This window comes from Chaetomium fimeti (assembly GCF_033439085.1).
Source record: "Chaetomium fimeti strain CBS 168.71 chromosome Unknown B0H64scaffold_2, whole genome shotgun sequence".
NCBI lineage: Eukaryota > Fungi > Ascomycota > Sordariomycetes > Sordariales > Chaetomiaceae > Chaetomium > Chaetomium fimeti.
The window spans coordinates 3615721-3640400 of NW_026944330.1; the positions used below are offsets into that span (position 1 = coordinate 3615721).

Genomic DNA, 24680 nt, shown 5'->3' on the forward strand with positions numbered 1-24680 from the left:
TTATTGGGCGAGGCCGCTTGTTGGATTAGACAGTGCAGAGAGTAGTCTCTTGCACGGTAAGCTCCCAGCGGGGATGCAGGGGCGGGAGCAATGGCAGGGGTGAGCTCACCTGTCAGCCTGTTGCTGGGGCGCAAAGTGGCATCTTTTGGCCGCGATTTCAAAGCATTGCCTTGTCTGTTGCCACACCGTCTGTTGCTTCAGATTTATTCATCCATTGTTTTGTTCTTGGTGGCTTTTTGCTGTTGTTCCATCATCCCTAGAATTGCATTGACGTCACCTTGTATCGAATCCGTCCACTTCCACACCCGTCATTCACCATCATCATGGTGTTGCTCAAGAGCTTCGTGCTCGCTGGCCTCGCGGCCGCCGCTGCCGCCAAGTCGGCTGTCCTCGACCTCGTCCCCGGCAATTTCGACGACGTGGTCCTGAAGTCCGGCAAGCCGACCCTCGTCGAGTTCTTCGCTCCCTGGTGCGGCCACTGTAAGACCCTCGCTCCCGTCTACGAGGAGCTCGCCCTGGCCTTCGAGCACGGCAAGGACAAGGTTCAGATCGCCAAAGTCGACGCCGACGCCGAAAGGGAGCTCGGAAAGCGCTTTGGCGTGCAGGGCTTCCCTACGCTGAAGTTCTTCGATGGCAAGAGCGACAAGCCGACCGAGTACAATGGCGGGCGGGACCTGGAGTCCCTGTCCGAGTTTATCACCGAGAAGACGGGTGTCCGGTCGAGGAAGAAGGTGGCCAAGCCCAGCAGCGTGGTCATGCTCACGGATTCGACCTTCAAGAAGCAGATTGGCGGTGACAAGAACGTCCTGGTGGCGTTCACCGCCCCGTGGTGCGGACGTAGGTCTTCCTCAGCCTGCGGTGCAGGGAATTGTGCTAACAGTTTGCAGACTGCAAGAGCCTCGCGCCGACCTGGGAGACGATCGCCGAGAACTTCGAGACCGAGTCCAATGTTTTGATTGCCAAAGTCGACGCCGACGCCGAGACCGGCAAGGGCACCGCGTCCGAGTATGGCGTGAGCGGCTACCCGACGATCAAGTTCTTCCCCGCCGGCAGCACCACCCCCGAGGACTACAACGGTGGACGGAGCGAGGAGGCGCTCGTCGCGTTCCTGAACGAGAAGGCGGGCACCCACCGTGCCGTCGGTGGCGGTGTTGACTCCACGGCCGGCACCGTCGAGGCGCTCGATAACATTGTGGCCAAGCTGCTTGGCGGGACCACGCTGGCCGAGGCTGCGGCCGAGGCGAAGAAGACTGCCGAGGACCTCAAGGACCAGGCGCAGGCCAAGTACGCCGAGTACTATGTGCGTGTGTTTGACAAGCTGAGCAAGGCTGAGGGGTATGTGGCCAAGGAGCTTGCGCGTCTGGAGGGCATCATCAGGAAGGGTGGGCTGGCTCCCACCAAGCAGGATGAGCTGAAGAGCAAGACCAATGTCCTCCGTAAGTTCGCCGAGAAGGCGACGGGTGACGAGGAGAAGGAGGAGCTGTAAGCCAGCATGCATCTTGTCATGCAGGTAGAGCCAGCAGTGTATGGATAATGACTGTCTCATCTTATCATGGTCTACGCGAGTTTTTAGGTTCATAGTCAAAGTGGTCTTGCTTCCTGACATGCTCCCCAAACCCGAACCAACTCCGGTCCCCGCCTGAAACGCACGCTCGCTCAATCCGGACCTCCTTTCTTTACTTTCTTTACACCCTGGCATCAGTTGGATCCGGAATTCTTGTTCTTATTGTTCGATAGCTGCGATTCCAAGTTATCAAGACGGCGGGACATTTCATCCACTGCTCACTGTCAGCTTCCACCCACGCTGCCGAACCCAACAGGAACTTACTTTTAGCGAAGATCTCGCTCGACACGCTGGCGAACTTGTTGGACAAGGTGTGAAGAAGGTCCTCAACTTGGGCCGTCAACTCGGCGCGAGCATCTTCGTTGGTCTATGGCTAGTCGTTAGTTACCTTTGTGGAGGTCTGTTTTGGGCTTTGTAAACTCACGTTTGCTGCCTGCGCGGCAGACGAATCATTATTGTTTGAAGCCATGGTCGTCAATCCTCCCTTATAACTTGATATATCTTAGTTCGTAGCTGAGCTCCAGTTAAGACCACAGCTTACAAGACTCGTAGGGACGAGCGACACTGCTGTTCGTTGCTGGGCCAAGCAACGTCGAAGCGGGTTGGGGGCGATGTGCCAAGAATTTGACAGCAACATTCGGGGCACTGTGCAGATGGGCAATTTCCAGCACTGTGGCAGGGACCAGGGCCTGATGTGAAAGCTGCCTTCAACATCTCAACATGCAAACACGTGAGATGACTTGACCACCAGCAACCATCCGACGACAAATATTTATGGACTCATAATCTCGAAAACACCCGGATTACACTGTATAGAAGACCACAAGACCTCAAAACCGATGAGGTAGCCGAGTGGCCAGGTTCCCGAATCCGGGTTCAACCGCATTTCATGGTACTCCAACCACTTCTTACCCATCGATAGTTCAATATGCTCCTATCACTTTAACTACGACGACATCACTCATCAACTTCAAGAGTCAAGAGCCGATAGAGGTCCCATTCGCCCATCATGCCTTCGGTGTCCCGGGAAAATGCGCGCGTCTGGTTCCTATTCGTCATCCTGTTCATGACCCTCATGTCCCGGAATGACGCCCCGGGTTTGATCACAGGTCCCTTCTTCGGCGGGTCCCGCGTCGGCCCCCTAAGAGATGCCCACGGCATATTAAACAGCACCAAATGGGGCGACTTCTCACCCGGCAAAGCAAAGGATGGCGCCCCTCCGTGGCAGGCACCACGCTACCTCAACCTGACGGGCTTCCGCCAGGCCGATGGGTACGCCTGGGACGATCTCGCCTACTTCAAGGACCGCTGCCACCAGTGGAGCCGGCACGCCTATCCGCCGCCGAAGGGGGCCGGGGATTGGGAGCACGGCACGGTCAGCAAGACGTGGCAGAATGCCACCGGCACCGTCCACGGCAAGTGGGTGCGTCGCCCGGGCTCCGTCGTGAAGCACGCAGGGAGCTACAACCTGAGCGCGATCGCTCCGGGGGTACACTGGCTGGATGATCATGCCGAATGGGGCTGGAACGTCACGGGTTCGCACGGGAGCATTTTGATGCGGCTGTCAGAGGATGCCGGTGACACCGTGTACGAGGAAGAGGCGGCCGAGGGCACGAAGCCGTCGTCAGGAGGGCTAGCGAGGGAGATCTCAGCCGTGGCTAATATCCAGGACGAGGCACACTTGGCATCCAGCTTCGCGATCCGGCTCCACGGCGTGCACTGGCCGAGGCAAGGCTCGATTCTCATGACCACGACGAGCGAGAAATTCGCGGGCCTGTTCGGCCTGCCTCATCTCGTTCCCAGTTCGGAGTTCTTCGAGACGGGCCAGAAGCTTCTGAACCAAACCTTGGGCGAGGTTCTCAGCAAGAAGGAGCGAAGCAGGTTTTCGGATGCAAGCAACCCCTGGACGCCTGTGGTTGAAGAACAGCTATCCATGCCGCTGCCGCGCTGCGAGTACGTCATGTACCTGCAGCTACACCAGCTAGATCCATTCTACATTGGCGAGGACGGACTTGACAACCAGTTGGATTCAGTGATCGACCAGTTGGAGAATGAGCTCCGGTTCCCCACCGGGGCGCCCTCGAGAGGGAAGCCGGATCTCCACATGTCGCTCGTCGCCTGGTCTCCTGACTGCGGCTACTACCTCGAGTCCAAGGGACCGCCGCTGTTCCCCTCGGTCGAGGGGCACCATCTCGTTGGCGTCAAAACGGAGGTCCTGCTCTCACGGACGAAGTCGTGGATGTTTGGGTTCGCTGCCGTCTTGATGGCTCAGCTGTGGCTTCTGAAGACCCAGATGAAGGAGTCTAACACACCCTCTACGCTCGGGCGTATCAGCTTCCACACAGCAGGCATGATGCTCCTCGCGGACGGGCTGGTGTTTGCGTGCTCGTCAGCCTGGAGTCTCTCGGCGACCAACACGTTTCTGCCGTCCCTCATGCTCACCTTCGCCGCCTTCATGTCCATGTCGATCGGCGCGGGCTTCCTATCCGAGATCTACAAAAACCAAGAACCGGAACGGCGACGCGAACAGGCGGGCCCACGAGCAACCCCAGCCGCCGCTCGCACCCCTCCTTCGGCCACCCCTCCTTCAACCACCCCGCCAGCACCGGGAACGCTCCCCCCCCGGGTCACCGCCCCCCCGGCTCGACCACCCTCACCACCCATCATAATCCCCTCCGACCAAGACATCGACGCCGAAATCGCCGAAAACACCTCCGCAGGCGCCGCCGCCCTCCCCCTCCCCACCACAACCACAACCGCCACCCCCGGCCCCCGCGTAGGCGCCTTCGCCTCCATCACCGGCACCTTCGTCCTCCTAGGCATCGGCATCCTCCTCCTCACGGCCATGTCCCTCTCCTGGCCCCCCCACGCGCGCTCCATCTTCTTCCACGTGCTCGCCTTCGCCTACCTCTCGCTCTGGACCCCGCAGATCCGGCGCAACGTCTGGCGCAACAGCCGGCGCGCCTTCGCCTGGCGCTTCATGGCGGGGCAATCCGTCCTCCGCCTGATCCCCTTCGCCTACTTCTACCTGCGGAGCGACAACGTCCTGTTCGTCGACACCGACCCCACCGCCTTCCTCCTGCTGGTGGCTTGGGTCTGGTGCCAGCTGCTCGCGCTCGCCGTGCAGGACGTGCTGGGCCCGCGGTTTGGCTTGCCCGCCCGCTGGATGCCCGACGTGTGGGAGTATCACCCGGTGCTGCGCGAGGGCGACGTCGAGGCGGGCGGGCTGCCGATCGGCCTGGTCTCGTCGCTGTCGGGCGTGCTGGAGGAGGGGGAGGCGTCGCCTGTGGGTAGGAGGAGGAGTTGGTCGGCGGGGTCTGCTGATAGAGAAGATGGGGGGAGGAGGAGGGAGCGGGAGAAGGAGCTGCAGAGGCATGGCATGGTGGTGAGGGAGATTGATTGCGCGATTTGTACCGAGGTGCTGGAGGTGCCGGTTGTGAGGGCCAATGCGAAGGATCCGGCCGCCGCGGGGGGACTGGTTGGGGTTTTGGCGAGGCGTGCATACATGGTCACGCCGTGCCGGCATATCTTTCATACTAAGTGTTTGGAGGGCTGGTTTAGATACAAGTTGCAGTGTCCGATCTGTCGGGAGGAGTTGCCGCCGTTGTGAGGGTGGGGGTTGTAGCGGGATGCGGGATGTGATGGGGTGCCAGGCGTTGAGTGCTGCGAAGCGGACTACCAGTATGTAATTAATGTATTGCGCCGCAAGGAGCGTGAGTTTGAATGGGCACAGTCTAATAAAAAACAATATCAGTCAAGGTGGTCTGTGGTGATAAAAAAAGTGCCATGTCAAAACACCATGTTTTCTAGGTGTTGCTTGCATATAGGTACTCTACTAAGTCGGCATGAAGGAGGAAGAAAATGCATCACATTATTCGCCTGGCAATAAAAGGTAGGTAAGTAAAAACCAAAAGCTTGTCAACTAACCCCTACACTAAAGGAGGTAGTCGAGTACGAAAATCCGACGTCGGGATTTTACTTCGGAGTCGAACCGGGGACCTAAGGAATGCAACCGCAAGGGCTCCCGAGCGAGAATATTTCTAAGTCCCGCCACCCGCAGCTGCGCTATCTGGACCTGTTGGGTGTTGGGAAACGAGTGTGTGGCCATTGCACAAATAGCGAGGGCGAGGGGGAGTGGCCGGGAAGGTACGTGCTATGAGGGGTGAAGTTGGGATGGAAGGAAGGAAGTTGTTAGGGATGTTCGTGAGCTGGCTCACACCAATATGTGTTACCTATCTAATCAGGGTACCTACTTGTGAATACGGGAGAAAGGGCTAACTTAGAGTAAATATTGTTCACTGTTCTCTATCAAGGATGTACTTCATCCTCTATCCTGGAGAGAGTTTGTTGGTGTGAATAGCGGATTGGTTGTGGTTGTGTTGAACATCGTAAGGAGCCTTGCCAGCCTTGCCTTACTTACCTATCCAATAAGCAACGTGGTTGATCAACATCCGGCAGGCATCAAGGCAGTTATATCCGTTCGCCATCCAATCCCGGCGCCGGTTCCTTTACCTGTGTTGCCTGTTTGCCAATCCCACATCCCATCATCCAATTCTCATCATCCACCCCCTTACTGCGCCAAGCTAACTGCCCAACCTCTACTTAGGTGGCCCAGTATATATCAACCGGCATATGCAATAAATATACCGGCGCTGACGAAGAATAACCCCCGTTAAACATTAAATCTAGACGCAGGCAACGCCGTACGAAGCATGGCGGAGACTAGTACCGTATGTCATGGAGCCTCGAGACATCAAACCTGCACTTAAAGCCTCGACTAACAGCGCATAGCAGCCGCGTCCGAAGGAATTCCCCCCCGACTATGATCTGGCGACATGCTCACATCGGCACGAGATACTGGCCGTAGCGCCCGTGGCCGATGAAGCGGATCCTGTTCCCGTCGCGCTGTGCCACTGGAAGCCACCGACCGTCTCACACGTGGAGGCCACGGTCGTCTTGCCGCCGCGCCTCCTCTCAATCATCAAAGGCTTCACATCCTTGGGCACGTTCGACGTGCTAGACGATCTCGACATCGCCGTGAGGCTTTCCGAACTCCTAGCGGCCTTGCCTGAGGATTCGGGGCTGGCGGCCGGGCCAGAGCCGACGTCGCAACTGCTTGCGAGCCTGATGGGCCGGCTCGAGGTACCTGACCAAGAATCTTCTTCTTTACGGTTCTTCTCTTTTCCTCTGTTCAACGACGACCCAGACAAAGTCCTTGGCAATGGCCTCTCCCCAGCCTGGAAGTGGGTCAAGCCTGAGAGCATCTACCGCAAGACGGGTTTCTGGGAGGCCGGACTCTACGAGGTTCTGGATAGTGGGGAATGGAATGCTGGCAGAAACCTGACGTTGTTGACGAAAGGGGTGCCGGAGGAGACACTTAAGGACATAGAAGGCGGAGACCAGAAGTCCACCAGACTAGCTGTCTTCCTGAAGGGCTCAAAGGGCTAGGCGGAGAGATGTTGGCTGGTCGCTGTTTTATACTTGTAGTCGGCGTTGGTAGGAGGATCGGCCTTCGGTTATCTGAACAAGATCCCGAGTTCCACAGGCCAAGCCCACGAGAACCCTGGCGTGTCCTGGATGGAACGATTGCGGCGTGGGTGGCGTTCCTTCCGAGTTGTCTTTTTATCCAACAAACCTTGTTCGAGTTGTGAGCGAGTTGGAACGTCAGATTGAGAGGCTGAGCCGGCCACTCCAACCTGGAAGACGCTTTTCAGCCTTTTCGCTTCGAGGCTGTTTGGAGTTGATTCATGACCAAAAAAGGCGCTGCCTGCATATTCGTGAACTACTGTGCAGGCGGCATGAACAGCCGGCTCTCTCGGCACGAAAACGCGAGGGCATTATTGAAAGATTCAAAGAGGAAAGAGGGGTCCTCGAAATGCCCAGAAGTCCCCGGGCCCCTTGCCTCCCGTTCTTTGCAACGGCATCTCGCCAACGGCAGCCCGCTAATTTTGGGCGCCTTTCCGACGCCCTGATAGGCTGCCGCTGGGCCCGTTTCAAGGCTCCCAGGGACCGCCCCACTAATGACGACACAGGATCGACGGGCGGGCCTGGGCAATGGAGGGGTTATCGACGAAACGGGCACGGCAAAGGTGTTGGGTTTCGCATTCGCGAGGTCGTTTTTGAGCCAGGCACAGTCCGGAAAGGAGGGTATTTCAGAGGAGGGGCCAGGAAACGGCGAGGTATTTATTTGTGCAGTTTTAGACTCAATTGGCGCATTCCCACTCCTTTTGTCTCCTCCAACTCCAGCTTCAACAAAAACAAAACTCGAACTCGACGACTTCGACGCCATTTCTCAGGGTAACCATCAAAGAATTGTCAAGAACAAACCCTCCAACCGTCACAATGTCTAAGGTAGGCCACCCGCCCATCTATTGTTTCGCGCCTTTGCCTTTGCCTTTGCCTTGCGCTCCCCTTCGTTCAACCCTACTAACACACCACCCCCAGATCAACACCCTCCTCCTCGACTGCGACAACACGCTTGTCCTGTCCGAGGAACTCGCCTTCGAGGGCTGCGCCGACCTGATCAACGAGATCGCCGCGGCCAAGAAGGTGCCCCTCGACCAGCCCTTCACGGGCGAGTCGCTCATCATCGAGTTCGTCGGCCAGAACTTCCGCGGCATGATGGTGTCGCTGCAGAAGCGCTTCGGCTTCACCATGACCGACGAGGAGCTCGACGGGTACGTGCTCCGCGAGGAGGACGTCGTCATCGCCAAGCTCAAGGAGAAGCTCGTGTCGTGCCCCGGCGCCGACGACGTGCTCGCCAAGCTGGCCGCCTCGGGCAAGTACAAGCTCGCCGTCGTCAGCAGCTCCGCCCTGCGCCGCGTCAAGGCCAGCGTCGAAAAGGTCGGCCAGTCCAAGTACTTTGGGACCGACGTCTACTCCGCCGCCACCAGCCTGCCCAAGCCCACCAGCAAGCCCGACCCGGCCATCTACCTGCACGCCATGGAGAAGCTCGGCAAGAAGGCCGAGGAGTGCGTCGCCGTCGAGGACAGCAAGAGTGGGACCCTCAGCGGCGCCCGCGCCGGCCTCAAGGTCATCGGCTACGTCGGCCCCTACAAGGAGGCCGAGAGGGCGAAGATGGTGAAGGTCTTGACCGAGGCCGGTGCCGTCATCATTATGGAGGACTGGACCGAGTTCGAGGCGTGCTTGGCCAAGGTCGAGCGCGGTGAGGTTTAGACTGTTGGTGATAATTCCTAGTGGGTGGTGTGTGCTTAGAGACGCTCTCTCGGGGTCTTGGAGGAAGCTTTCGGTTTACATGTTGGGTCATAGCATACATCATAGATATAGCGCAGAGTTTGGGGTAATCATTTTTTATTTATTCTCATTTTCGCCAGTCCATCAAGAAGCTGTTTACGCTCTGCAGTGTTGCTCTGCTGGGGTTGGCCTCGGGGAGCGTTGTGACGATGTGTCCCAGCCTGACCCGGATGGCGGCCTTGTTGAACGACACTTCCTTGTCATCCTGCCGCACGTTCCCGGCGTCGTCGAAACACCAACAGTAGACCGCCAGCGCGACCCCAACCGACAAGTCCTTCCCGGTCTCGCACAGCACCACCACCTTCTTCTCCGCTGCGCCAGCCTCCCCCGTCGCGGGCCGCCTCAGGTAGGCCAACACAAACTCACAAATCTGCGGCAGCGCATCCCTCAACAACCGGCTCGCCGCCTTGCTCTTCCCCAACCCGACCTCCAAACACCGCTCCCCCTCACCCACTCCCCCCGCTCCGTAACCTTCGACAACACCCTCACCACACACAGACCCTCCCCCTCCCCATCTCCCTCCCCAACACCACCACCACCACCACCACCACCACCACCAACATCCGCCCCCAACCCCCCCACAAACACCCCCCTCCCCTTCACAACCTCCCTCACCCCCCCACCACCCCTCCCTTCCCTCTCAACCTCCTTTCCCTCCCTCTCCACCAACCCCCGAATCAACCCGGGCAACTCCCCCTCCCCGGCCCCCAACAACACCCCGCGCCACCGCCAAAACACCCCCGGCGTCAGCCCGCACGCCCAATTCTCCGTGTCGTCCCCCGCCCCCTGCACATACCCGCCCCCGCCCACCTCACTGACCTCCCCCGGCGCGGCGCGGCGGGAGGCAGTGCAGCAGACTATGGGGCTGTAGCCCGAGCGGCGGAGGTGGGTTAGGGCGGCGGCGGTGGTGGTGACGTCGTCTTCGGGGGTGATGAAGAGGGGGTGGAGGGGTTTGTGGTGGAGGGCGGTAAGGAGGGGGGTCGGGTTGAGAGCGAGGGAGTGGAAGGTGGTGAGGAATTGGGGGAGGAGGGATGTGATTTGGGAAGCTTCGGAGGGGGAGACGGTGTTGGGTGGCGTGTAGAGGGCGTGGATGGGGTTGGTGGAGGGGTTGGTGGAGGGGTTGTTGCTGGAGTTGTTGTTGGGGTTGTTGTTGGGGGCGTCGTGGGTGGGAAAGAGGGCGCGGTTGAGGACGGCGCACCAGGTTGGGAGGGTCTTGCTTAGGGCGTCGGGCATGCCTGGGAGGGGGGTTAGGTTGGGGGGTTTGGTTTGGAGAGTTGGGGAGGAGGGGGGAGGGGGAGGGGAACGGGAGGATAGGAAGGGGGAAAGGATAAGGAACGAGAGGTGGAAAAGGAGAGGGGGTGGGTTGACTTGTCTAGGGGGGTTACTTACGTTTGCCTCTGCGGGTTGAGTCGACTATGATGCAGCTATGGGCGCTGTCAGTGGTTGTTCATTTGTTGGTAGGACTCGAATCGTGGTGACTGCTCAACAAATACACGGGGGTGGACGGAAATAGAGATAATTCAAGTAACACGAACAACTACATAACCCAAAACTTGACAATAAAGTAAACAAAACCTCACCCATCGTTCTCCCCAATCAACTCTAACAAGTGCAGGTTCAGTCTCCTCGAGCTAAACTTCCACTGCCCGGTATGCCCATCCGTACTCTTAAAGTAGGCCGAACCGGCTTTACGGGCGGGATCGATATACCAACTCCCGCACCGCTCGTTCGACACGAGTGGCAGCTTTAGCGCATCCGCAACCTTCTCAACAAAGGCGGCGTCGTGGGATATCGACGCAAGCCTGTTGGTGATGAAGTTGGACCGCTTGAGGTCGCCAAGAATGCGCGAGAAGTTCTGGTTGGCCTGTTCGGGGAAGATGACCTGGTCGAGTGTTGGGGGAGGCATCTTGGTAGTTGCTTAGGGAGTGAGTGGTGAGTTGTGATGGATGCTGCTTGGTTACGTTACCTCTCTCCTCTCCTGCGTCGAAGAAAGTGGAGGTTCCATCCCGACATTCATGGTTGGTGGTTTACTGTGTATGGCGGGCTGAGTGGGGGCCCTTCTCATAGGGCTGCTACCTGGGAATGACTTGCAGCGCCAGGCCCGGGCCGGGGCCCGACATCCGAAATGACGGAAATGGGAAGGCGGGCCAATGGCATCGTCGAGTCGAGCTCGAGAAGGGATCGAACAATTTCATTCATCTCCTCGCTTTCGTCTGTTTACTTCGCGAGTCCGATTGTGTAACTTGTGGCCCTTGGTATCTCCATGTTATTTTCGCTTTGTGATGAAACGGAAAAATTCCATGGTTCGGTCATATTAAATTTCTGCGCCAAGATCTCACTGCCGATTGCTGTGATCTGACTCTGCAATTTGCATGGTTACCGGCTCGACAGGAAGGATTCAGCCATCCCGCAGCGGTTGGGGGAGGACTCCAAGATATCGGTCTCCCCCTTGGGGTGACACACATGACCACGTTGCGCCTGGGGTCTCCGGGCACCAGAAGCCGTCCATGACTCGCGTCCGTGGGTTTTATTTTATTTTAGCTAGGTAGTAAGGGATAACTTTGTCGCTACAAGAGGCCGGGGTTCACCGGAGACAGTGATTGTTCCCGTCATGGGAATTGCATCGACTCTCATCGTGGTGCAAGTTGTGTGTGGTTATTCCTGCGTGCGGAGGAGTCGAGCGTGTCGAGTCAAAAGAATCGAAGAAGCGGGAACCCGCAGACCGCCAGCCACACAGCACAGCCCAACTCCACAACGGGACCACAAGCACGAGTCCGAAAGGGAACTCTCACAGGCTTGGCATGGGCGGACTTCTCCAGGTTTTTCTGTGTCGAACGTGAGGGAGCTTGATGTGACCCGTTGACCGTTGTGTTGTTCGGCTCGTTATTAATCTCGAATGTTTCGTTGTTCGACAACACATCGGCGATAACAAGGCATCCATGTATCTTGTCATGCTTGTGCAACCACGCTGGCCGCTTGCCGCGGGAAGGGCTCTCTGGAAGGCTGTTCCAGAACCCACCGCCGCTAAACCCCAAACATCCCGCACCTGGGGTTCACCGCCTTTCCCCTGCTTGAAGCGAGCCGAGAGAACAACCTCACAATGTCACCCCTCGTCTCAAGCTTGTGGCGCAGCGCGTTCTGGATGCTGAGGCCGCCGCCGCCGAATGACGTTCATTGGGACTGGAGGCAGAGCAAGACGAACACTTTTGCGGGGAGACACGGGGAGACGAACTAACTATGGGGCTCACCTAGGAGGTCGCCCTGTCTAGGTATGAAACATGCTTGGCTCTCAGCGTCCCGACCCCAGCACAGAGCCCAAATTCCTCCGGCGCCGCGTGAAAGAGACTAAAATGTCTCGTTTAGGTATCAAGTTTCGATCTGGCCGACGGCACAACTTACTCCCGCTTTGCCGCGGCCAGCGACACGCCTTTGGACCGGGGGGTGAGACGGCGATGGCCGACCCGAAGGGTGAGGGTGGGTGCTAATCGCTTGGCAGGGCTGAGTTCGCGACTGCGAGAATCCTTCCGCCCATTTGCCTGGGGCAGCAAATGATGTCTTTTGCTGGTATGGGAAGGATGCTTCTGCGTCGATCGACCGCACGCGGGAGGCGGCGGGGATTCGGTCGGGTCTGTAACAGGACCAATTAGCACGGCAGAACCGAGACGCAGATGGCCACCCCCAGCTGCGGGCCACCTCGTAGGGCTGATGAGATGGAGGGGCATGCCCGTTCAACCAGAAGGGCCGTGCCTCTCTCTCTTTGGACCCCGCAGACCCAGACCCCGAGAGACGGCCACGTCTCTTCGACTGTGTAAGGGGTCCCGGATCCTTTTTGGTACCGGCTGTTGGAAAGAGGGCGCCATCGACGCGTGTTTTGCTGAGAGCGACCTCGAAGAGACCAAGCCAGACACGCAAGGGAGCGGCACATGGTGCTTTGTGTAACCACTGACAGCGTCCAGGACCGGAGTCAGCGGCCAGGCCAAGAAGGTGGGTGGAAACCGGGGTGACGGTTCCGCGCACATCACGGCGGCTCCAGCAAATTACCAAGCTGCAAAATATACAAGGTGGGGAGTTGCGATCGCACAAATGGAGGGGCCGCACAAGACGTGGATGGATGGCTTCTGCGTCATTGCCGTCGTCGGCTCACGGTCGACCCCGGGTGGCGCTATGAAATGCTCGCGGGGGCGCAACGAGGCAAACGAGGCATGCAAGACATGCGAGGCGATCAACGAACTATGTCTCTCCCGAGGCACCATATACGAGGTGCTTCTTTTTAGTCTGGGCCGGGTCGGAAAAGAGTCATGTTGAGTTTTGGAAGTCGCAAAGTTGGGCGGAGCTTCACTAGCCTGTGCCTGCCATCTGTCCATGGCCTTGATTTCGTGCGGTCGTGCGGCCTCTCCGTCCCCCGGACGAAAACACCTTCCCAGACTAGACAAACTAACACAAACTGCAACAGCCGCCAGTGAGAATCTCGGCAATCAACACCACCCACCCCGTCAGCCAATCCGTGTGGCACCGTGCGCCCACCGGAAGCACGCAACAACACACATTTGAAGTTGTACTCTGTCACTCTGGGTTCTCGTATTATTCGCGGATCGAAGGTGGGAAAGCTGGCGGGAGTGGGCGAGAGAGACTCGCAGGTTCTAACGTCGGTTTGCGAGATTTATTAGCTGCCCTGGTTTTCTTCGGCTCTCAATCTCGCGATCTGGTCCGCCTACTTCGTAGGTCTACATAGTAGGAGCGAGGTAGGGTCGGTAGCCTGGAAATCTGCATGTGCAGCCAGGGTCAGAGAGACCCCTGCGCTAAAAGTAGCCGGGGGCCCTGGAAAAAGTGGGGGCACCCGCCCGTCACAAGGGACCAAACTCCTGCTTAAGGCCAGCCTCGCCCCGGATCGGCCCTTTCAACGCCCCATGTCTCCCATCTTCCGAATTTCCCCTCCATTACTGACCGAAGCTCTCAGCTGGACGACTGCTTCCGTTTCTACTTGACCTGACACCGATCTCTAAAGTCAAGGTTCGTCGTCTTGCCGACTCCCACTCCTTATAGCAGACCCAACTTCCAACGCGCGCGCGCATCATCCATCCAATCCCTGAGCTGGGGAGACCCACACAACCTGGAACCTTTTTCTATCACAAACTCGCCGACGAGCTTTCATTGTTGCCGACAAAGACAGAGAATAGTCCCGGCGCAATTGACTGTGGGCGAACTGTCGAGGGGTAGGAGAGAGACAGAGAGCGTGCTGGTGAGCCGCAATTGAACCCTCGAGTATGGCGTCGACCTCGCGCACAACGCCGCCTCAATCCTCTCCCGTCAATGGCTCTGGCGATGCTCCACCGCCGAGGACGAGAAAGTCTCTCCCAAAGGTACGCTTCCCGGCTAACTGTTACGAATAGTCGTTAACAATTATTTCAAGGTCAAGACAGGTTGTAGCAATTGCAAGAAACGGAGAATCAAGTGCGATGAGCAAAGACCAGCCGTATGTGAAACCGCACGCCCTAGCTCCAGAGAACAAATGGCTGACATTTGTTGGAAACTAGTGTCACCGTTGTGTCGTTGCCGGGAAAACATGTTCTGGCTACCCGCCCCCGCCTCGGAGCGCAAGGCCGTCTGAGGCGATCAGGATCGCGCCAAAACCACTCGTGGCCATGGCGGCGGGTGCGCCACCACCTAACCACGAGCCCGTCCAGCTTCCCCCGAGACGAGTCGCGAAATACCATCAGCGACGCACTACTACCCCGCCGATGACGCCGAGTACGCCGAATATCATGAACATCCTGTACCACCCTTCGATGGACCTCCCGTTTAGTGACCAGGAAGGCCAGTACTTCCACTTGTTCCGTGAACATACGGCGAGCGAGCTCTCTGGCTTCTTCGACTCGGCTTTTTGGACCCGCAGTGTTCTGCAGGAGTGCCATTCGGCAACAGCAATTCGCCATGCTGTCGTCGCGCTGGGCGCATTATACAAGACGCTGGAAAAGTCGAACGAATCGCCGCCCACATCGCCCTACCCGGACAGAGATCCCGCGGACTCCGCTGTGCGGCACTGGGAGATGGCCTTCAGGCAGTATTCTAACGCCTGCAATTCGTTGGTGAAGGCCGAAACGGCCGAGTCTACCTCGCATCGTACCAGGTTGATGGCAAGCGTGCTCTTGGCCTGTTTCGATTCCTTCGTTGGCGACCACAGACAAGCCATTGTCCAAATTCAGACCGGGCTGGGGTTACTGGAGCAGCTGCGTGCCGAGAGGAGGCGGGCCTTTCTCTCTTCGTCCGACGAGCCCGTTGAGGAGGAGCTCACACAGATGTTCACCCGGCTGGCCATTCAAGCCAAATCCTACGACATGGCCTTCCACTTTCCCCAACCCTGGGTTGTGCGCCTGACTTCGAGCCAGGGGCAAGACCCTGCCTCGCCTGCATCAGACGCCGCATCGCCGATAAGCATCAACCAGGATCCTTTCCCGGACCGCTTCGCATCCGTCATGGAAGCCCGGCTGGCCTGGGACAAGCTCTGCGAGCGCATCTTCCGCTTCACCGAAACCATGTTCGCCCACGCTCAGAACGGCGTCATGGGCGTTCTACCCACATCCCTACAGCACTACGGCATCTCCTTCAAAAAGGATATCGAAGCCTGGTCCCAGGCTTTCGATCCCATCCTCGCATCCAGGACAGCCCCCGGTGTGAGCAGCCAGGAGAAGGCCGCCATTGCGGTGCTCAAAATGTTCCAAACCATGAGCAAAGTCCTCTTCCTCATGACCTTCAGCGACAGCGAGATGCATTTTGACAACTTTACCCCTTTCTTTAAGGGTATCGTCGACCTCGCACTCGAGGTAGTCGGCGACGAAGAACGGAGAGCAGCGGCGAGGCGGTGCCCCGACGCGACATTCTGCCGCCACCAAGACCGCTGCGAGCCCGACATCTTTGGCGGCCACGAGTATGCCGCTCGCCACATCAAGCCCAGCTTCAGTGCCGACTTGGGAATCGTCCCGCCGCTGTATGTCGTCGCCACCAAGTGCCGCGAGCCGCACATCCGCCGGCAGGCCATCCAGCTGCTGCGGAGTAGTGCCCGCAGGGAGGGCATGTGGGACAGCGAGCTGACGGCCCGGATCGGCATCTGGATTGCCGAGACCGAGGAGGAGGACGTCGACCTGTTTGGAGGGGGCTACGGGAACAACATCCCCACACCTGGTTCCAGCCCCGTCCAGACCCACTCTCGCCCGTCCACCGGCGGCGACAGCCCTCAGTCGCAAACGCACTCGGAGATGAGCAATGGCCGGTGGGAGAAGTCGGTGTCTCCCGGCGCGAGCTCGACTCGCACCTCCTTCTCCTCCGTCCGCTCCCCGGAGCTACAACGCAAGGCGATACCCATCCCCGAAGAGAAGCGGGTTATGGTCAGAGCCGTCGAGTTTGATCTGCGCGAGCGCTCTGCCGTGATACAGCTCGGGTCAAGGAACCTCAAAACGGGGACGCCGGACCTGAAGACGAGAGTTACCAGGATCACCTGGTAGCGGCGAACTATCATCCACCATTCCGTTCTTTGTTGATATTGACTTTTTTATGCTTCAATATTTTTTCTCATATACCCAAAAGTGGTGGATATTGGGGCGGTGGCCGAGAGCGCCACCGTATCAGGCCTGGATTTGCCTTTACACCTGTTTTTTTCTGAATGAGCGAGAAATCAGCAATCTACATTGCTTGGATTCTCACAAAAAGTGGCTTTCTTAGCCAAAACAACACTACACCACACGAAACGAACGAGCTTGGGTCTCAGTTGGGTAGCTTCACTTCGATATTTCTTTCTTATCGTTACGCATTACGAGTAAATCTTTGAAAGCAAAGCTGGCGAGCGTTATCCCTTCTCGAAACGGATCCGGAATCTGGGAATGGAACGGGAGATGGTCAAACAGAGGCGCGGGACGGTGTGGGATGGTGCATCATGCACCCCATGCACCCCATGCACCCTGAGTTGCCGCGCGAGGAAGAGAACGGTTTTTGGACTCTGGAAAGAAGAAAACCTTGTCTGGGAGCAATCCTCGGAAACGAATATAGTGTGTAATGGAAGCAAATAAAGCAATCCCTAGTCACTTAACCATCATCTACTCCTACTTTCTCCCTTGACTATCCCTCTTGTGACTCCTCTTGACCAGGTTAATATATGGACACGGGGATACCATTGAAGGGGCAAACTGTTTTCTTGTCCGACCGCCTGTCATCTGAACCGGCTGACCAACATAATGGCCTAGCATCCAATACATTATAAAGGGCTTGTCGTACTTAGTAGGTAGTCGGCCGGAACTTTTGCACGACAATCTTCTCACAAAGAGCTCTTCTCAGGTTCTATCTTTATAACAACCAAGTTTCGTGTTTCTCTCTAATTGCACTGTCAAGTAAACAACAGAACCACACGACCCCCACCCTCTCAGAAGTAAGTCAATGGAGGAAGCCATCTCATCTCATCTTCATTGATCATCAATCTTCGCACTCGTAAAACGAACGACTCCGCTACCCAGTCAAGTCATCCAAGCAAGCAAGCAGGCAAAACCAACGTTGCTCAACCCAACCCCCCAACGCACTCCTCCGATCTTTGTCCTTGTCTTTCAGATTTAGCCACCCCTTGGTCCCATCCCCTCCGTTCCGTCCCTAGAACACCCCCCCAACCGACCCCCGCACCAACCCCCGCCCCCAGCTTCACTCACCACCACCGGAAACAAACGGAATAGCATGCTCACACGACACCGAAACGCCCCTTCATGATATAATGTGATATAATATGACGTGCAACAACACGCAAACGTAAAAAGAAAGAGAAAAAAACCAAGAAAGAAAATCCAAACCGAAACCCAGCTATCCCCCTCAAGAAAGAAAAGAAAAGGACTACAAAATATCCCTCAACTTCTGCTTCTGGGTCGGGCTCAGCGTCATGGGAAAGCGGACGTGGTATTTCACGACGAAGTTGCCGCGCTGTCCCGGCTTCTTGGAGACGGGCATGCCGAGGCCCGGGTACGAGTCGCAGGAGCCCGGCTGGGTGGGGCCGGCCTTGTCGATGTGCAGGCTCTTGCCGTCGATGGTGGTGACGGTGCGTTTCCAGCCCGTCAGGGCCTCCTTCAGCTCGAGGTCGACTGTGTGCACGATGTCGTCGCCGTCGCGGGTGAAGAGCGCGTGTGGTTTCTATGGGGGTTGGTTAGTGAGTGAGGGGGGGGGGACAACGGGGGATGAGGGTGGGGGGTTGTGAGCTTACCTCTTCGACGATGAATACTAGGTCCTGCTGGCCTCCTTCTTCCTGGTCCCCGACGCCCTTGAAGCGGATCTTGCTCCCCTTCTTGAGGCCGGGCTTGATGGGCACCTCCAGGACGGTGTCTGTGGTGGTGCGCTTGCCGTCGTCGTCAAACATCTTTCGCTTGATCTTCATCTTCTTGGTGACGCCTGCGAACAGGTCCTCGAGCGACAGCGGGAGCGGCCGCTCGACCGTCGTCACCTCGGGCGTGGCCGCGCGTGGAGGCCGCATGCCCTCGCCGAACGAATTCCGCATGCGCCGTCCGCCCCCGCCGGTACCCGAGCCCGAGGACGCGGTTGACCGCGCCCCCGTGAAGAGCTCTTCAAACATGTCGCTCCCCAGGCCGCTGTCGCGGAAGGTGTTGCGGAAGAGGTTTTCGGGGTCGGTAAAGTTGTAGCTGGCCGAGTATCGCGGGCCGCCGCCGGCTCCGGGCCCGGAGTTAAAGAAGGAAGCAAACCCGTCGGGCATGCCACCGCCGCCAGCCGCGGCGCTGGCAAAGGGGTTCCCGCCGGCGGCGGTGCTCTCTGGCGGCGGGGCGCCACCGCGCAGGATGTATTCGAGCCCGAACTGGTCATAGATCTTGCGCTTGTCCGGATCGGACAGGATCTCGTAGGCTTGGGAGCACTCCTTAAACTTTTCGGCGGCGTCCGGGTTGTCCTTGTTCTTGTCAGGGTGCCATTTTAGAGCGGCTTTCCTAGTTTGAGAGTTAGCAGTGGAGTCGAGATATGGTGATGATGCAGTGGTAGGAAAGAAGGCGGGGGTGGAAGGGGAGGAGAAGAGGAGGTGGGGGGGCGGTGAACCTACCTGTAGGCTTTCTTGACATCGTCTGCCGTAGCATTGGGACTGATGTTCAGCTGGTCGTAGAGCTTGGTCTCCTTGACCATCTTGGCTGATTTCTTGCGCCGGCGAGGATTGTCTTGGGAAAGATCTCTGGGTGCTTTGTCGCCGCGTTGATCGCCGACACTCTTCTTGCGGGTGTTCTAGGAGTAGGTCGGGGTGGTCATGCGTGGAGTGAAGTGTCCTGCGTCCGTCTAGCGGGTCGGGTCGCAGCAAGCTACAGGTGAGCTGTCGATGTCGAATTGGAAGGTCCTAAGTGTGGAGAGGTGATCTAGCTGCTGCACGTCGCTCGTTGCGGCGAATAGCCGGTATCGCTCGGGAGGAGGGTCTAGGTCTGGTCTAGAGCTTCGTGGGGGTTTCGATTTCCTAACGTCCAAAACACTCGACCTCGGGTTGCAAAAGGGGAAAATGTATGGTGTGTGAATGATGGAGGAGGCTATCACTAGCACGGCTGGAGGCGAACGGCAAGGCTTCGAGCTTTGAGGTGCCTTGGCAGATGTCGTGTGCCCTCGGAGCTTGTGGAAGATTCGATACAGCCTATGACGCAGTGCAGTGATCGGGGGAATTCACAGATTCTCGCTTGGGTTGTCAAAGCGGGCTTGAGGCTCACTTCTACAACCAAAGTTGGAGGGGTCGTTTTAAATTCAGAGGTTAAAGCCCCGTATCATGGTAAATACTGTATAACAAGGTGCTTTGTAAAGATTTCGAGGACATGTCTTGTTCTTCAGGCCATCAAAGCCATAACGTTACCCCGTTTGTCTTGTCGCTCTTGCCCCTCGGCACCCCACGAAGGCGGTGAATCAGGAAGGGCCATCCTGTTGGGTGGGGGTGGGGAATTAGTGGGGCCTTCACGTGCCTTCAGAGCTTGGCTCCCCTGGACCCCTCTCGTGCCCGCCCAGCGAAGGGACCGAGGGCATTCCTCGAACCGAGTCTCATGTTTACTTTGCAAGTACCACTCTTTGATCCCTAATTATAGCCTCCTTCTCCCCATGATCTCTGCTCTATGTTCCATTCTGTCGTCATTTTACCGTGTTTTATTTGTTTTTCTCTGATTGCACTCCTGTTATTCTAGGCATACCTATCCTGGGGTGACGCAGAGGGTTGGATCGTGGGGCCCGAGGGCTGCTGGGCGGTTGCGGCGGAAGCCTCCGCACGACGGTCCTGGAAGCGATAGCCGGCGGCAACGGGACTGGCTCGTAGATGTTGACAGTCAAACTAACCGCCGACGGCGCGAACGGCGCGAACTGCGCTAGCTTCATGTTGGTACCCATTGTAAACGTCGGGTTGTCATGATGATGTGGCCCGAAAGCTGAATGTTTGCGGTGGGAAACCCACAGTTGTCGCATGAGAGAACCATGTTAGGCCCCATTAACGAGCACCGGGTACGTGGCCCTCTACGAGTAGTCAAAATTGTACTTGGGAGCCAGCGCGGTAGGTGATGGCGGTTGTGGTGTAGCCGTGAGCAAACAGGGTCTTGGAGTCGGCCGGGTTCTTGGAGAGGTCGCTAGCCACGCATGCTAGACTGGCATGTTCGTTGACCTCGCCGGCGGGGTCACCAACCGAATCGCTGCAGCCAATCCCCTTGATCCCGTCCCATCCAAACCGATTGGTAGGCCCCATGCGGGCCGAGCATACAACGTTGTCAAAGAGAGAGCCGCCACGACAGGACTCCGAAGGCGGCCACCGTTCTACTAGCACCACATTGGTAACCTTAATCGGCGGATATCACAAGCCCCGGACGCCGTTAACGCCCTGGGAACTGACCGTCGAGGATCCCTTCATACCCACTCCTTGAATTTGTGACGAGGACTTCCGTTCGGGTCGAAAGGGTTGAGAACTAGCTCGGCGTCTTCTGTTCCTGGGGTGCACAACGATATTGCCATCCCCATCCCACTGGACGACCACATCGATGACCGAGGGCGCCCGATCTGGGCGAGGTTCCGGAATCGCAACAGCTCTGGCCACGGGGATGCGCTATCGAGGTCTGATGAAGTGCGCGTCGGTGTAGGCATCTTACGCGGGCACAGCAGGCTCATAAACGTAGAGCGTCGAGTTCCGTTCGTCGGGCAGAAAGAACAGCCGCAGCTTGCCATCGACGATGGCGACATCCATCGGGTTCTTCGTCACTAGAACACCACGGTCGGACACCATGGTCAGCGGCACTTCATACAGGGGAACCATGGACCGCATGTCGACCAGGGCCACCCCGCCGATGGTTGTGCCATAGAGGTTCGTGATGCCGGAGCACAGCATGACAGGCCGAAACCCGTATTGTTGAGAGTGGCCCAGAAACTTGCAATCCTGGTAGTCGGTGTAGTGGCTGGGGTTCTTGATCACGGCTCGCGGAGCAGTGAAGGCGGGCGGGATGGCGGGCTTGTAGTTCAGATTCCAGAGAGACGCGCTGCGGGCGCCCCAGTTGAGAGTCAGAATGTCCCCGGTGGAGAGATCGTGGACCACGGCTCCCATGTGATCAGCGATCCTAAGCATGGGCTCCGGCTGCAAGGTGCCCGGGCGCATCCGGACGAGGGTGGCGGTCGAATCGGGGCGGTATTGAGCAAGAGTAGTCCAGATGTATGTTCCGTCGTATTCAATGCCACCGCCGTGGTACTCAAGCGCGCCGGGCTCCGTAACCACGGCATCCGCAAGGCGTCGGCCGTTTCCATCAAACACGAGCATGTGAGCAAACCCCTCCCCGTGGGTGTCTGCTGCCCTCGGGACAGTCCATTCGCCAGCAGAAACAAAATACCGGACGTCATCCAAGTCGTCAACCGAGCCGTCAGCTATGCGCGCGATGCCCTCCGGCTCGAAGGTATCCCCTTCAAACTCGATCCGCTGGGTAAGATGCCATTCCGTAGACCGGTCGAGCTCAACAAACTGGCGGATGATCTCCTCGGCTTGGAAGGAAGCGGCGGGCGGAGGCAGAGGAGACGGTGCAATGGGGATTCCAGGCTGATACAGCGTGACATTGGCGACGGCCGGCACAGCGGGGGCGACCGAAGAAAGCAGAGCGAGCAACGCCGACGCGTTGATGATCCTGTTGCTCGAGGATCCCAGCACCCATTGCTCCGAAGCGGTGGGCAGGGCTGTCAACGCGTCTCGAATCCGGTCGGCTAAGGATGTGAATGTTTCCATTTCGCTGAGGACCGGACTTAAAATAGATGCTACGCGCACGCCGTTTGCCCAATTCCACTCGATGCAGGTGATTGTGCCTGATCAATCTGGTTAGTTTTCTTGAGGAAACGACGGTCCCAGAAAAACACGAGGCCGACCCACTCCACCCGTTTGAAATTATTGCTGAGGTTCTTTATTCTTTCCTTTTTACGCAACTCCGACGTACAATTGACTATTTCTCGGTCGATCAGATAAAGAAACGAATCGGCTCAAGATCGACTCAATTTTGGCCCAGCCTACGAATACAATCATGGAAAGTTTCTGAAGAGAAACAGGAACGAAAAAGGTCGGGGTGTCATCCGGTCTTGGCATTTCCGTGTCTGCCGGTCCGGGTGGCGTCTCCGGCCCGGGCCATCACGCCATCAACCCCGGGGCCCACTTTGCCCCGGGTTCAAACGGCATGGTCCGTGGTCACCACCAGGCTAGCTTGAGCTACAGATTTCCTCTTTTTGGTAGTTTGCCTTGACTACCTAGGCACAAAACCCCGGCCCCGTTGTTTTGTTTTAAACGGCCGGTCTCGACATAAGGGACCGTATCCCTCTCTTCGGATCGTCATCATCCTCGTCGTAACGCTCTCGGTCCTCTGCCGAAAAGCCCAGGGTGAAACGGAATCCCAAGTACAATTTTCTCTCAATATCTAGTCAGGAGGTCCCCTCGGACCCCCATGCTTCGTAAGCTAAGTAAAGCTCTCGGTTGTGGTGTGAGGCTTCGAGAAGCTGCCTTGTTGTGTCGCCCTGGGCTCCGCTGGCCTAGCACAAACGCTTCAGCCGGACACAAGACCACGAGGATTACGACTTCGTGGCAGGAAGGCAGCCTGACATGAAACAGGGACGGGCACATGGCTAGGTACTGTGTTAGGTAGTCACCCGTAACACATCAGTTTGTTTACGGGCTTAGGGTATTCTATTCTCCAGAGGCCCCTCCGCCACCCAAGCACAAGGCCGCGTCGTCGGCTAAGGGGCCGGCTAGCCACACGGAACCAGTACTGCGAGCCGTGGTACAAAAGAAACAAGCAATCGGATCATGGCGAGCTCCGAAGTCTGGCAGGAACGGGCCGGGGGAGCAGATTACGCAAGACGTGCAACAAGCAAAGGCCGAGAAGGACGAACACGGTGGCGGCCGCACAGATTGCCCTGAGATTGCAACGGCAAGCCTCGGACGATTGGGGCGATAAAAATGGGAGATGGAGAACGGTAACATCCGCAATATCGAGGTTTGTTTGCCCCTTCCAAGAGTTCCAAGGGGGTGTTGCCCGGGGACAGCCGGGTTACACACCACCCACATGCACGAAACATGCAGCTATGTGGTATACTGTGACTGTGCATACGACCGAGGAGAAAACTCCGTCGTGGCTGGTTCGCTCAGATGCTTGATGTTGTTGCATTACACCAGGCCCATAGATTTGCGCCACAGCCGCCGTGGTTCTGGGCCCAAGTAAGCGGTACCTTGGTGTGGCAGTGTGGTGTTGGAGAGTTGGAGATGGCGTCAGTCTGCAGGGGAGCTGACCAAGTAAGCCAATCATTCATCTTCCCCTGGGCGCAAAGGACCCACATTGCGTCACTTCCGAATCGGGAGCTGAAGACCGGAGAATCGTCCCCGGCTCGACACTGGTCCATTGCCGTTTCCGGCCCCACCAGCCCACTTACAGAACGTCATCTATAGGCTTTTTGTGAGAATGGACAGGCAAGAGCTGTGATTCGGCCACCCAAGGTATGGGTGGTATGGAAAGGGGCGAGAAACTAACGGCTTGAACTTGGAAGTAACCACAACTCCCCAATCACTCCACCAAGAACCAGACTTCACCCATAGAACGGCTTTCAACAGTGCTTGTATGACGTCGTTGATGTACACGCAACCGACCTCTTCCATGTCTTGCATGTGCACATGGCATGAGAATGACTGACAGACCGAGGGGAACATCAAGCCCAAGGAGGAACAGATCGTCTATATAACATCCCTCCTCCCACCACTCAAGCCATCTCCCTTTCTTCATCAGCATCATCACACTCTCATCCAACCCAAGACATCTCAAACAACAAACAATCACAACTTTCCACACAAACCAATCTTCTCCAACCCCAAACACCAAAATGGATACCATCAAGCAGGCCGGCAACTACGTCTCGGACAAGCTCCAGGGTAGTACCCACGAGGCTTCCAAGGAGGCCAACAAGGAGGTTGCCAAGGACAACAACGCCAACGTCGGCACTCGGTAAGCACCAGCTCTCCCTCTTCTCCCTCTCCCACTCACTCCTCACCCCACCCCAACCTGACTAACACCACCATCCAGCCTCGAAGCCGCCGGCGACGCCATCGGCGACAAGGCCAAGGAGCACAAGCACGACGCTTCGGCCGAGGCCAACAAGCAGTCCATCACCCACTAAACCAAAGCGGGCCAACAACTTCCAACCAACAATCCCGCTCGCCAAAGCCAGTCCACGATTTAATTTCCCATTATCATCATGATGATTTTTCTCTCGGGGCTTTGATTTGAGGGAGAGGGGAGGAACAGGAGGGATAGGCGTTGCTTTGGAGGGAATAAGGTCTTGATTTTAATTACCTGCACAACACAACACCCCCTGGTTTCTT

General features: G+C 57.4%; 10 protein-coding genes across 10 annotated transcripts; 6 read left to right on the plus strand and 4 right to left on the minus strand.

Annotated features, from left to right (window-relative positions):
* Window positions 1–75: 75 nt before the first annotated feature.
* Window positions 76–1539, plus strand: B0H64DRAFT_355283 (thioredoxin-like protein). The gene is made up of 2 exons (XM_062801554.1): window positions 76–837; window positions 888–1539. The coding sequence occupies exons 1-2, from the start codon at window positions 324–326 to the stop codon at window positions 1484–1486; spliced, it is 1113 nt and encodes a 370-aa protein (XP_062662811.1). The 5' UTR covers window positions 76–323; the 3' UTR covers window positions 1487–1539.
* B0H64DRAFT_388012 (heat shock factor binding protein 1) lies at window positions 1540–2143 on the minus strand. Its single transcript, XM_062803243.1, has 3 exons — window positions 1989–2143; window positions 1829–1931; window positions 1540–1778 (listed from the first exon to the last, which is right to left on the minus strand). The coding sequence occupies exons 1-3, from the start codon at window positions 2031–2033 to the stop codon at window positions 1699–1701; spliced, it is 228 nt and encodes a 75-aa protein (XP_062662812.1). The 5' UTR covers window positions 2034–2143; the 3' UTR covers window positions 1540–1698.
* Window positions 2144–2573: 430 nt separating this feature from the next.
* Window positions 2574–7012, plus strand: B0H64DRAFT_317105 (uncharacterized protein; the record flags this gene model as incomplete). The annotated part of the gene is made up of 3 exons (XM_062800317.1): window positions 2574–3938; window positions 4692–5072; window positions 6356–7012. 3 exons carry the CDS (start codon window positions 2574–2576, stop codon window positions 7010–7012), a joined length of 2403 nt encoding a protein of 800 aa, XP_062662813.1.
* Window positions 7013–7721: 709 nt separating this feature from the next.
* On the plus strand, window positions 7722–8960 carry B0H64DRAFT_96793 (HAD-like domain-containing protein). The gene is made up of 2 exons (XM_062809042.1): window positions 7722–7915; window positions 8009–8960. The coding sequence occupies exons 1-2, from the start codon at window positions 7907–7909 to the stop codon at window positions 8738–8740; spliced, it is 741 nt and encodes a 246-aa protein (XP_062662814.1). The 5' UTR covers window positions 7722–7906; the 3' UTR covers window positions 8741–8960.
* On the minus strand, window positions 8886–10846 carry B0H64DRAFT_455118 (tRNA A64-2'-O-ribosylphosphate transferase; the record flags this gene model as incomplete). The annotated part of the gene is made up of 5 exons (XM_062807296.1): window positions 10399–10846; window positions 10208–10242; window positions 9393–10053; window positions 9290–9302; window positions 8886–9257 (listed from the first exon to the last, which is right to left on the minus strand). The coding sequence occupies exons 1-5, from the start codon at window positions 10722–10724 to the stop codon at window positions 8886–8888; spliced, it is 1407 nt and encodes a 468-aa protein (XP_062662815.1). The 5' UTR covers window positions 10725–10846.
* Window positions 10847–13922: 3076 nt separating this feature from the next.
* B0H64DRAFT_96870 (uncharacterized protein) lies at window positions 13923–16505 on the plus strand. The gene is made up of 3 exons (XM_062809043.1): window positions 13923–14178; window positions 14229–14291; window positions 14353–16505. The coding sequence occupies exons 1-3, from the start codon at window positions 14083–14085 to the stop codon at window positions 16315–16317; spliced, it is 2124 nt and encodes a 707-aa protein (XP_062662816.1). The 5' UTR covers window positions 13923–14082; the 3' UTR covers window positions 16318–16505.
* A 972-nt stretch (window positions 16506–17477) lies between these two features.
* B0H64DRAFT_96883 (DnaJ domain-containing protein) lies at window positions 17478–19213 on the minus strand. The gene is made up of 3 exons (XM_062809044.1): window positions 18888–19213; window positions 18048–18777; window positions 17478–17977 (listed from the first exon to the last, which is right to left on the minus strand). Exons 1-3 carry the CDS (start codon window positions 18965–18967, stop codon window positions 17684–17686), a joined length of 1104 nt encoding a protein of 367 aa, XP_062662817.1. The 5' UTR covers window positions 18968–19213; the 3' UTR covers window positions 17478–17683.
* Window positions 19191–20148, plus strand: B0H64DRAFT_96888 (uncharacterized protein). The gene has a single exon (XM_062809045.1). The coding sequence runs from the start codon at window positions 19460–19462 to the stop codon at window positions 19970–19972; it is 513 nt and encodes a 170-aa protein (XP_062662818.1). The 5' UTR covers window positions 19191–19459; the 3' UTR covers window positions 19973–20148.
* Window positions 20149–20736: 588 nt separating this feature from the next.
* Window positions 20737–22319, minus strand: B0H64DRAFT_96906 (uncharacterized protein). The gene is made up of 2 exons (XM_062809046.1): window positions 22194–22319; window positions 20737–22129 (listed from the first exon to the last, which is right to left on the minus strand). The coding sequence occupies exon 2, from the start codon at window positions 22050–22052 to the stop codon at window positions 20934–20936; it is 1119 nt and encodes a 372-aa protein (XP_062662819.1). The 5' UTR covers window positions 22053–22129; window positions 22194–22319; the 3' UTR covers window positions 20737–20933.
* A 1492-nt stretch (window positions 22320–23811) lies between these two features.
* B0H64DRAFT_97018 (glucose-repressible protein Grg1) lies at window positions 23812–24536 on the plus strand. The gene is made up of 2 exons (XM_062809047.1): window positions 23812–24303; window positions 24382–24536. Exons 1-2 carry the CDS (start codon window positions 24182–24184, stop codon window positions 24473–24475), a joined length of 216 nt encoding a protein of 71 aa, XP_062662820.1. The 5' UTR covers window positions 23812–24181; the 3' UTR covers window positions 24476–24536.
* The last annotated feature ends 144 nt before the right edge of the window (window positions 24537–24680 follow it).

Bases quoted from the DNA above. Each gene is read 5' to 3' on its own strand.
- B0H64DRAFT_355283 (XM_062801554.1), top strand. From the start codon at position 324: ATGGTGTTGCTCAAGAGCTTCGTGCTCGCTGGCCTCGCGGCCGCCGCT. The intron at 838-887 runs GTAGGTCTTCCT...AACAGTTTGCAG, and splicing joins CACCGCCCCGTGGTGCGGAC to ACTGCAAGAGCCTCGCGCCG.
- B0H64DRAFT_388012 (XM_062803243.1), bottom strand. From the start codon at position 2,033: ATGGCTTCAAACAATAATGATTCGTCTGCCGCGCAGGCAGCAAAC. The intron at 1,932-1,988 runs GTGAGTTTACAA...GACTAGCCATAG, and splicing joins CTGCCGCGCAGGCAGCAAAC to ACCAACGAAGATGCTCGCGC. The intron at 1,779-1,828 runs GTAAGTTCCTGT...GACAGTGAGCAG, and splicing joins GAGCGAGATCTTCGCTAAAA to TGGATGAAATGTCCCGCCGT.
- B0H64DRAFT_96870 (XM_062809043.1), top strand. From the start codon at position 14,083: ATGGCGTCGACCTCGCGCACAACGCCGCCTCAATCCTCTCCCGTCAAT. The intron at 14,179-14,228 runs GTACGCTTCCCG...AATTATTTCAAG, and splicing joins CGAGAAAGTCTCTCCCAAAG to GTCAAGACAGGTTGTAGCAA. The intron at 14,292-14,352 runs GTATGTGAAACC...GTTGGAAACTAG, and splicing joins GCGATGAGCAAAGACCAGCC to TGTCACCGTTGTGTCGTTGC.
- B0H64DRAFT_96883 (XM_062809044.1), bottom strand. From the start codon at position 18,967: ATGGTCAAGGAGACCAAGCTCTACGACCAGCTGAACATCAGTCCCAAT. The intron at 18,778-18,887 runs GTAGGTTCACCG...CTCTCAAACTAG, and splicing joins GATGTCAAGAAAGCCTACAG to GAAAGCCGCTCTAAAATGGC. The intron at 17,978-18,047 runs GTAAGCTCACAA...CAACCCCCATAG, and splicing joins TAGTATTCATCGTCGAAGAG to AAACCACACGCGCTCTTCAC.
- B0H64DRAFT_96888 (XM_062809045.1), top strand. From the start codon at position 19,460: ATGACGCAGTGCAGTGATCGGGGGAATTCACAGATTCTCGCTTGGGTT.
- B0H64DRAFT_96906 (XM_062809046.1), bottom strand. From the start codon at position 22,052: ATGGAAACATTCACATCCTTAGCCGACCGGATTCGAGACGCGTTGACA.
- B0H64DRAFT_97018 (XM_062809047.1), top strand. From the start codon at position 24,182: ATGGATACCATCAAGCAGGCCGGCAACTACGTCTCGGACAAGCTCCAG. The intron at 24,304-24,381 runs GTAAGCACCAGC...ACCACCATCCAG, and splicing joins AACGCCAACGTCGGCACTCG to CCTCGAAGCCGCCGGCGACG.